The 11472-nt window shown below is 36.5% G+C and overlaps 1 protein-coding gene across 1 annotated transcript in view; it reads left to right on the forward strand.

The window, feature by feature from the left end:
- The first annotated feature begins 1151 nt into the window (after positions 1-1151).
- Positions 1152-11472, forward strand: part of LOC103594718 (neuroblastoma-amplified sequence) — a 301995-nt gene continuing 291674 nt past the window's right edge. The window contains exons 1-2 of the mRNA XM_008577970.1: positions 1152-1166; positions 2367-2435. Of these exons, the coding sequence (XP_008576192.1) occupies positions 1152-1166; positions 2367-2435 (84 nt within the window). The remainder of the gene's footprint in view (positions 1167-2366; positions 2436-11472) is intronic.

Consider the following 11472-nt stretch of genomic DNA (forward strand, 5'->3'; position numbering starts at 1 on the left):
CGTGGATTGAAAATATTTGGAAAAAAATACTCAGTTAAAAATAACAGTACTACAATAAAAAATAATACAAATAAAAAGCAATACAGTGTAACAACTTTATACATAGCATTTACATTGTATTAGGTATTATAAGTAATATAGAGATGACTTAAAGTATACGGGAGGTCGGGCCAGCCCGGTGGCGCACTGCTACAGTGCGCCACTTGGGAGTGCGGCGGCGCTCCCGCCGAGGGTTCGGATCCCACATACAGACCGGTTCCCACTCACTGGCTGAGCGAGGTGTGGGCGCAGCACCAAGGGTTGCGATCCCGTTGCCAGTCCTGGTCTGGTACAGTGCGACACTGAGGGTTGCGATCCGTTGCCAGACATGAAAAAAGACAAAAAGGAAAGTATACGGGAGGTCATCTGATATATACAAATACAGCACCACATTCTATAAGGGACTGTCGGTATCCTTGGAGCTCCTGAAACCAATCCCTGTAGATACGGAGGGAGAGCTGTACTACATTTTGTTAATCCATTCTTCAGTTACTGGACATTTAGATTGTTTTCACTTTCTGACTTTTGTGAATAGTGTTGTTATGAGCATTCAAGTACAAGTGTTTGTTGACTATCTGTTTTCACTGCTTTTGGGTATATACCTAGGATGGAATTGCTAGGTCATATAGAAATTCTGTGTTTAACTTCTTAAGAAAGTGTCAGACTATTTCCACAGTGACTGTACCATTTACTTTCCCAATAGTGTAGGAAGGTTTCAAATTGTCTACATCCTCAACAACACTTGCTATTTTCCATTTTTTTATAATAGTCATCTCTACTTCTTGATTTTCAAAGTATATGTCTTAAATCTGAAGACAAAGACATCCTGTGTTATATTATTTCAAATACTGGTTTCTAAATAATAACTTCTTTTCTGGTATTTTTAAAAAGTAAGAACAATTCTTTCTTTCTTTTTTTTTTTTTTAATTAAGAATATTCATGAGATACAAAGCTAATTGTCACCCCTCCTGCCCATGATGTGAGGGCCAGATTCATACTTGGGGCATACCCCTTACCAGAAATTACTTTTGTACCCCTCATCATCCCCCCAATTATCCACCAACCTCCTACCCCCTCCCCCTCTCCCCACACTCCACTGTGTAGCGCTAGGAATGTCGCCTCCCTCTGTAAGTCCATGACACTACTGTGATCTTTCTTTCCTTCCTTCCTTTCTGTCTTAGCTCCCATGTATGAGTGAGCACATGTGGTATTTATCCCTCTGTGCTTTGCTTATTTCACTCAGCATAAGTTTCTCCAGGTTCATCCATGTTGTTGCAAATGGGAGTATTTCATTCTTTTTTATGGCAGAGTAGTATTCCACGGTGTATATATACCACAGCTTCCTTATCCAGTCATCTATTGATGGACATTTAGGTTGGTTCCATATCTTGGCTATTGTAAACAGAGCTGCGATGAACATGGGAGTGTAGGTATCTCTTCGACACGATGATTTCCATTCCTCTGGATATATACCCAGAAGAGGGATTGCTGGATCATATGGAAGATCTATCTGTAATTATTTAAGAAACCTCCATATTGTTTTCTGTAGTGGTTGTACTAATTTACAGTCCCACCAACAGTGCAGTAGTGTTCCCTTCTCTCCACATCCTCACCAGCATTTGTTATTCACCGTCTTTTTGATTATAGCCAGTCTAACTGGAGTGAGGTGGTATCTCAGTGTGGTTTTTATTTGCATTTCCCTGATGACTAGTGATGTTGAGCATTTTTTCATGTATCTGTTGGCCATTTGTATGTCTTCCTTTGAAAAATGTCTATTCAGCTCGTTTGCTCATTTTTTAATTGGGTCATTTGTTTTTTAGCTGTATAATTGCTTGAGTTCTATGTATATTCTGGATATTAATCCCTTGTTGGATGCATAGTTGGCAAAAATTTTCTCCCACTCTGTAGGTTGTCTTTTCACTCTGTCGATTGTTTCCTTTGCTGTAAGCAATTCTTAATGGCTGAAATTACTATTGGAAGTTTTGACCTTTTCCATAGTGATGTCAAAATAAAATGGTAACCACGGGCAGCCTCATTTGAGAAGAGCTCACAGTGGATACTAATTTTCCTAAATTGTACTAGACTTGTTATTTAAGTATTTACAAGAGCATTTGATCTTGGACATATTTTGTAAGATTTTATCACTCGATGGACTTTTTTTTTTCCTAAACAAAAACAGAATCTCACAAGAGACCTATTGGTGATTTTCTTAACCACTTTTTAAAATATTAGATTTGCTATAGTATTCTTTTCATGATAAAAGGACTTTATATGATGAGAAATTATTGCATTAATCTTTCTTTGTACGATATGCATTTATTTTATAGGTACCAAAGACACTGGGATTATTAAGGATGTTAAGTGTCAAGTTTTACAGTCACCAAAGACAAGAACAGGTAATGCAAATTGGCTTAATCTCATGCTTGTCAAAAATTTTCTCCAGAGTTTTTTAAGGTCAAAGTTGAATGAACCTTGTATGTTCTAGATTTTCATCTGGGTGTATTCATAATAATACACTGTGTGGATGTATACATTAGGAAGAATTCACAGAGCTGTTTATTGAAGATTTGTGTATTTTACTGTGTGTCAATCGTGTCTCAAAAAACATTAAAAACATTATAGAGAATGATCCCAGTCTTCCTTCTTGGGGTCTGAGGATGTAGCTCAAAGAATTCTCCTAGAAGCATTACATGTATTAGAGCTTATTTTATCTTAAAAAATCATGTGACATTTGTTTGTCTATAATATATACTTTGTTTGTTTGTTTTAAAATTAAAAAAAAAAAAATTGCTCCCCAAATCAGAGATTATTGATGGTCGAAGAGGAAATAAGCCATGTTGGTTCCTGGTTTCAAGAACAATTGTTTACTGTTTTGTTCCTCAGTTGGAGAAGCATGGATCCCTGGCAGGGAGGTTGGACAGTTTCATCCTGAATATAAGTGATACCCTTAGGAACTGCCTCTGAGGAGATGTTTACATTTGCACTCTCTTTCTGCATGGCTCTCTCAAGAGTCTTGACCTTCTTGGGGATATCAAATCATGCTCCTCTCTTGAAGAGAATAAAATCACCTAGTTTTTCTACTTCAATTTCTTTACTAAACCAGGGAGAGAAATATAATGACCATACTCTTGCTGCATTTGGATTTAATATATTTAAAATTTTACATTCTAATTATTTCTCTGCCATCAACTTCAACCTAAATCATGTACTCTGGATTGACTTGCCATTCTGTCTGTAAAATTGAACAGTAACGCTACAGCTTGTGTATAGAAAGTCACTTTCATTTTTAATCCCTTGCGTATTTACACTGTTTTATAGTTAGCATTCTCTTCATTCATTTCATCGAGTTGTCTCCATTTTGTAGATGAAGAGACATATGCAAGACTAAATGACTTGGCCTCTGCCGTGAAGTTTGTTCTTCCTGATTTACTACCTTGCCTCTGTTGGTTTTTCTATTACCTTGTTAGTGCATGGGAACATTACTTTGCCTTTCTCCCTGGATCCTTTTCCCATTCTCTTTAATGACATCTAAATAATAACTCCTTAACATTAATGAATTTAAAGTGTTCATTTAAAAAAAAAATTCTGTTGACTCTAATTAAGCAAGAATGTGGAATTTCAGTATTTACTTATTCTTTCAGTCAGTTAATATGCACTTTGAGCCAGCCATGGTGTTAGGGCTGAGAATACATAGATGAATAAAACACAGTGCACTTCCTCAGGGACCCCCCAGTGCAGGGGAGGAGACAGCCATAGCAGCCACAGAGGCAGTTGTAAAGCACTACAGTATTGCACACTTCATGGCCTATTCTGTAATGTAACACAAAGTGCCACTGAAGTGCAGAAGAGGGAGCATTTAACTCTGGAGGTAATGCTTGGTTTGAGTCTTGAAGTGAGGAAGAGTTGCTCAGGCAGAAGGGGAAGACTGGGCATTTCCAACCTGGGAGCAAGATGTGCAGTCATGGAAAGTGTCAAAGAACACTGTTGGAACACTTCAGTTTGCTGGGGTAGAGTGCACAGACTCTTGGTTTTTATTTCGCATGTTTACTTTATTTGGACCAATACAGTTGTAGTAATATTTAGAATAAGAAGTGTTTGGGGGCTTGATATGCATGACGCTTACAACATCCTGTACATAGCAGAAACTATGTTTAGCAGTTTATTTGGTATATTAATAGGTAGATGTAATAGGTGGATGTTCAGTCAGCATAAAAAGACGATCTTCTTTTTACTTTCTCTCACCTCCTGGGAACTCCAGATTGTATGTTATCTTGACCCCTGCTATTGGTTATTCTCTTATGGTGAAACTCAGCTCTTCTTCATTGTCATCAGTGTCCTCTATGTTTGAGCAGAAGGAAGGAGAAGCAAGTGATTCATTTCCTTGTATTTTGATGCTTCTTTGTGACACACTGTACCAGAATCCTTAACTGTCTGGACTTTTTAAGAAGATGTTTTGGATTTAAAAACCAGTGCCTTCAAGTAAATTTTTAAATGTTCTGTGTTTATCTTATTTGCTCCCAGAGGTTCTTAGCCCCAAAATAATTGTGGTTCGTAGAGTTTTAGTGCTATAATTTTAGAGCTCAAAGGGTTTATAGAGATTGTCTAATAATTCTTTATTATTTTGAATACTTTCTAACTTAAAAGTATTCTCACATGATCTCATAGGAAGTTTGCATTACTGGCATTATAATGCCTATTTTATTGATGAAGAAATTAAAGCTTCAGGGCACATGGCTTACCCAAACTCACTTACCCAGACAGTGTCAGAGATGGGTCTGGTCTCAGGTTGGCTTGTGATCCAGTGCTTTTTTCCACCATCTCTGGTTGGCTGTTACCTCAATCCTTAGTTAGGCAATTGATGAAACAGAAGCCCAAGATGTGTTGTACTTAAAAGTAGCTGAGATTATAAATTACTTATTATCTCAGAAAGATCTATTTTACTACTCAAGTTTGGCATCAATTATGTTTCTCTTTAAAATGTGCTCTTCTGAACTATTAATATTTTTAAAAAAGGGATCTGCTTTCCTATATAGTAACCATATGGTTAATATTTAGTTCTTTTTTCCCTATTTACTTGTCAGACTATGAAATAGCGTAACTTAGATTGTACAGTATCAGAGGAAACATAAAACAGCTAAAACACTGATTGTTGTATTGTGGGCACTCAATACTCAATAAATGATAGTGGTGGGAGCTGTTGTCTATCTGTTAATTTCTTTATGTTTATAATCATTGAACTAATAAATAGTATTCTGCAGGTTCTTTTTGAATTGTAGTTTAGTGTATCCCAGACTTATGTGGCTCTAAATAATCAACTTCTGGTTATTTGGAATATAATATTATCTTTTTAAAGAGTATATTAATAATCAGAATTGTTTATGTCATTTTATAAAGGTACTGGCTTGAAAAAAATTTTTTTCTAAAGGTTCTTTTTTTCCATCATACTTTCACAGTATTTTTGTCTCAGGTTGTTTGTTAACCAGGCTTCTCAGGATGACTTTCTCTTGATTTGAAGGATAGATCTCTATTTTTTTTCCTTTTTGTCAGATTTCTAAGCCACAGTGAGCTAGAATATCTAGTAAACTCCTTGAGGGCAGGGAGTTATGTTTGTTTTGTTCACTGCTGACTCCCCAGAGTGTAAAACAGTGCCTGGCATGTAATATTTATTATTGAATATGTCATATTCAATAAATACTGGTTGAATGTTGGAGGAGCAGTGCTTATAAATTTACCTTTTGTTGACCTGAGATTTTTTTAAGAATATGTAGTATTCAGTATGTTGTGAATGTATGCACTACAATACTGTACTTTCATTTTAGTATAGCTTGTACATTTGGAAGGTGTAGGGAATCACTCATTTTTAATTCTTCTATACAGATGATAGGTGATTGAAGAAAGTGAGGCAATTTAAGCTAATCTCAGTACAAAGATCTGATATTTAACATTTAAAAACCTGTCTCTTGGAAAGGATGGTTATGTTTTAATGCAGTGTTTGAGAGAAGGTACAATTCCTACTCTAAATATTGCTGCCAGTAGAATCCTTTAATTACTGTTTTTAATTAAGAAAAGCTCAAATGGACATTTGAGCTAGTTGTTTAGTATAAGTAAAAAATAGAAATGGGAGTTAAAATCATGTTCACACTGTTAATTTAAATAGTAATTTGTCAGTATCACATGACCACACTAGATATTCAACAAAGTAAGAGGAAAGAATCATTTGAAAAGTTTTGCGGAAGAGATTTGAGAGAGAGAGAGAGAGCTAAATAGGAGAATTGATAATGCGATCAGTTAAAAGGGCCATAAATGAATTACTTGTGTAAGAAGACAATTGTATGATCAAAGTTTCCTGTGCAGCAGCTCTTCACGCACCATCTTCCTGTGCCTGGTACTGCCTACCCAACGATGCTAACTTAGTTATTGATTTAGCTAGACTGCTCTTCAGTGTAGTTAAAACCCCGTGGAACAGAGTAGACTGTAGCAGGTAGTCAGTGATATTTACTGTTTTCTGTCAAGTCATACTTCAGTCACTCTTACAGGCAACAAAAGAATGGCAGAAAAAGAGGCTCACAAAATAGATTTTCACCTCTAACCTATTATTTCAAAATGAGTTTAAAGAAAATAAGAAATTATGAGAATTGCTTTGTATTCATATTTTAATACTTAATGCAGTTTTTCTCAATAAGAGGTCACTATGCCGAGTCAAAAATTTTTGGAAGATAATACTTCCATTTTAAATGATCAAATGTATGCCAGACACTGCGTGTATGTATAAATATTTTTATTATTGTGGCCCGATATATGTTGTAATTATCTTTTTTAAACCTCACAACACCCATATACGGTACAGTATTATCTAAATTTTTTTTTTTTTTTTTTTGTCTTTTTCCATGTCCGGCAACGGATCGCAACCCTCAGTGTTGCCCCCGCACCGGACCGGGGACCGGCAACGGGATCGCAACCCTCGGTGTCGCTCCCGCGCCTCGCTCAGCCAGCGAGCGGGAACCGGTCTGCATGTGGGATCCGAACCCTCGGGCGGGAGCGCCGCCGCGCTTCCCAAGCGGCGCACTATCCAGTGCGCCACCGGGCCGGCCCAGTATTATCTAAATTTTATAGACTAGAAAAGCAGGTTAGAAAAATTAAGTAAGGTCTTATAGCAAGTGACATAGCTGGGCTTTAAACCTAGGTGTGCTGAACTCTAATGTCTGAGGTATCTTGATGATACTATATTGCTGCCGTGTTCTTTCATGGACCCTCCAGAGAGGACAGTTGAATGAGTAACTTTGTAGAGAATAGGTGAGCTACTTTCTGTTTCTGTACTTTACTCAGCAAACGGTTTTTATTATCACCCATTTTTCAGTCAGAATAGCTACACAGAATCAAAGGGGGAAAACTGTAGTACATTTAGGGGAATAAGTCTTAAAATTTCAGTTCTTTTGATAGTTTGTTAGAAAAGGCTTTTTTTTTTTTTAAAAAAAAAATGCCTTCTGATAGAGTTCATTCTCAGTTATTCTAGATGGCATAGAAATGCACTATATATAAGTAAGATATAAGAAAATCTACTAATTTTTATCATTGAAAGCAACGTTAATATCTACTTATAGGTGTTACCAGGAGAGGTAGTGGACAAAGCAAATTAAAGGTGTCATCTGTGGCTTTGGGATGCTATAAAGATCAATATATTCCATACATTCCATGCTCCTTCATGTAGAGAATACTATTTTTTTCAGATTTTTAATCCCTTTTAGGTACCAACAGTTCCTAAACTGGCATCATCTTATTTCTGACATATCCTAATTCGAACTTATGTTTTTTTATTTCATATTATTTTTATCATCTTATTTTCTTTAAATTCATTTTGAAATAATAGGTTAGAGGTGAAAATCTATTTTGTGAGCCTCTTTTTCTTCCATTCTTTCATTGCCTATAAGAATGTTATTTTGTTCCTTATTCTCTCTTTATCTCTCTCTTTTCTATAACTTTACATGAGATTTGATCTTTACTTTCTGTGATCAATTATTCCTGTACTTTTCAATATAGTTTTTATTTCCAGAAGTTTCTCCTCAGTGTGGGACTTGTCCTATACAAGTGAGCCTTCGCCAGTTAGTTTTGAGGGCATATAGAACCCCGATTGCTCCAGAATCCCTTTGCACTCTCCCATTATTGGAATGTGCATAACGTCTCCCAGCTTCCATTTATGTAAAAAATACTTATCAAGTTCCTGGTCAGCATTTTTGCAAGTGACTAACTTACCATTTTCTGTTTAGTGCAGTTAGGAAATTGCCTATTGTGAATGACAGGAGAGGTTGTCTACATGTTAGGGTATCCACAGAGTCTTGTCAGGTCGTCTGGGGCATGTTACATAAGCTTCTGGACTTTGGCTGCCTCCTCAGCAATATGCAAAAAAAGTGGTAGAAATGCAAAATTAAAGTGGAAGGTTAAAAGTGGAGGTGCATATCAGAGACACCTGAGGAGTTTTTGCAAAGAACACATGTCTGTGCTTTTCCAACTTAGATTTTTATTTATTCTAAGGACTAGGAATAGGGCAGGTGTATATGCGATTCTGTTACCCTCCGTCTTTGAGAATGTCAGCTCTTGTACTTGTATAATATGATGCAGTCCCTACAATCAGGGAGCTTACAGAGTAGTTAGTGAGACTAAAGTGCTAGTTAGAACTAAATATCAATATTTGCCTCTACTATAAAAGATGTTACTAAGGTAAAAGTAGAAAGTGCCAAATGAATGGGACATGTTGGAATTTATAATTAAGTAGATTATTATTGTATTAGTCTGTTTTGTGTCGCTGTAACAGAAATACCTGAGACTGGGTAATTTATAAAGGAAAGAGGTTTATTTGGCTTATGATTCTGGGACAGCTGCATCTGGCACGGGCCTCAGGCTGCTTCTACTCATGGTGGAAAAGCAGCAGGCAGCTGGTAGGTACAAGCAGATCACATGGCGAGAGAGGAAGCGAGAGAGAGAGAGAGAGAGGAGGTGCCAGGGTCCTTTAAACAATCAGCTCTCGCGGGAACTAATAGAGAACTCACTACCCTTCCTCCCCCAGGGAGAGCATTAATCTATTCATGAGGGATCTGCCCCCATGACTCAATCAGTTTCCAACACTGCCACATTGGAGGTTAAATTTCCACATGAGTTTTGGAGGGGATAATACATCCAAACTCCATCAATTATGGATTCAGGTAGAATCCAATGTTCATACTAACTTCTTTAGACAGCTGAGTTCTATAACTAGTGCATTTCATTACTTTATGTATACTCTTAATTTTGTCCTTGGTACAACCATGTAACGTGTAGCTGTTGTTTGTGTGCTTTTTAAAGAGATAGAAATTCTTTGTTACTTATAATAGTTAACTAATGTGCCCAAAGTCACATAACTGCTAAGTGGCAGAGCCAAGTTACATATTTTTCAACGAACATTTCAGCTGTTGAAATGAAGATTAAAATAAAAATGACATTCATAGCTGAGGAATGTGAAAGAAATTTCAGATGTTTTAACCAAAGTGAAACTGCAGTTACACCTAAATTTTATTGCTTTTACTACTTGATTGAAATGAAGAAGAGAACAAGGTTATTATTTACTTATGCTGAGAAATTGTAGTACGATATGAAGAATTTATGGTTTAAATGTTTGTAGTTGACTTTTATTGTGATGTGTGGTTGTTTGAAAAGCCATTTCCTTCTATTTCCAAGGCATACATTCTGGAACTCTTTCCTGTGCCCACCAACAGGCATTCAGACTTCCTCATACCTAGGACCCTGTTCACAGGATTTAGAGTGGATATTCTGAATAGTGGCTGGAGATTGTGTTAGTTACTGTCAGGATGATGAATTATTCCCTGGGCCAGAAATACCCTACATGTTATATAGGCACTCTGAAATGTTTCTGCAAAGAAAAGGCAGACTTTTTATTTAAGAAGGAAAACACTTTCTTAAGTTGCATAGGTGACTTGTTCATCATTCAGTGGCTACAGTTCAATTGCTGCTGATAACTACTGTCTTATTATGCTTATATATGAAAGTCAACACATAACTTGGGACTTTAAAGAAGTTTATAATTAACGTGTATTTATGAGTGAAGTAATGTCTGTGATTTGCTTTAAAATACTCTGAGGAGGGGGACACTTGGAGCATGGTGGTGACTGGGTAAGGATAAATGAAATCAGCTGAGGAAAGTTTAATATTTGTTGAAGCTAGTTGCTGGGTTACATGAGTATTCATTATACTATAATTTTTACTTTTGTGTGTGAGTGAAAATTTCCACAATGAGATATTTAAAGCAAGAAATGCTAAGTTTACAATGCAGATATCATAGCATCAAATGAAATTAAGGGGATTAAGTACCTACCATGTTGTTAAAAGAAGAACTTTAGACAAATTAAATGTAACAGAATTTAACTGATCAAAGAATGATTCACAAATCAGGCCACCCCCAGAAACAGAATAGGTTCAGAGCAACTCCAGGCTGTCACATGGCCGGGTAGGATTTATAGGTAGAAAAAGGAAAGTGCAGAAAATAAAAGTGAGGTACAGAAATAGCTGGATTGGTTAGAGCTGGGCATTTGCCTTATTTGAGCCTGGTTGGAACAGTTGGCTGCCTGTGATTGGCTGAGAATTAGCTTCTTGTTACAAAAGTAGGTTACTGTCTGTTTACATATCAAGTTAGGTTACAGTTCACTATGTTTGAAGAAACCTTTAAGCCAAACTTAATTTAACAATATTAAAAGCAAGTGGTAACATTCTAGTTAATACATTTATTGTTTAAATTTCTAGAAAGAAAGAAGGAAATATAGGAGAGAAGAAACATCTTTCCACTACCGTTTCTTAGGTTCATGGCTGAGGCCCTTATAACAAAACACAGATTAACAAGAGAAAAGCATACTGATTTATTTAACTTAAGTTTTATATAACATGGGAGCCTTCACACGGAAAGGGAAGACCCAAAGAAACTGGTAAACGTGCATATTTTTATGCTAATTTTGAAGAAGAAATAGACAGTCATGGAGGTTGATTGGATAAGATGATCTAATGGTGTTAAACTGGGGGGAACTTAGCAAGGGCTGTTTGTTTAGATTCTTCACTGTTACTCTGTGTCTTCTGAGGTAAGGATGTTCCTTTCCTACAGGTTTAGGGAGGGCATATCTAGAATGAGGGCCTTCTGACTTGTTTCAGGGGAAAGTCAGAAAATTCTTCCTAGGTTTTATGACTTGCCCCATGGGGAAACGACGAGGAGAAGGAGAGAGTTTTCTGTTTTCTCAAATGCCAGGGTGCCATTTTTGGGGTAATACGTCCTGACATTAAGGAGGGAGGGATTTTTAAAAAATGGAAATTTAACATTTTCATTCATTATTTTCCTGGTAGCATTGCTATTGTTAAATTATTCAGCATATATATATATATATATATATATATATATAT

The sequence above is a fragment of the Galeopterus variegatus genome, unplaced genomic scaffold (genome assembly GCF_000696425.1).
Source record: "Galeopterus variegatus unplaced genomic scaffold, G_variegatus-3.0.2 Scaffold1612, whole genome shotgun sequence".
Classification (NCBI taxonomy): domain Eukaryota; kingdom Metazoa; phylum Chordata; class Mammalia; order Dermoptera; family Cynocephalidae; genus Galeopterus; species Galeopterus variegatus.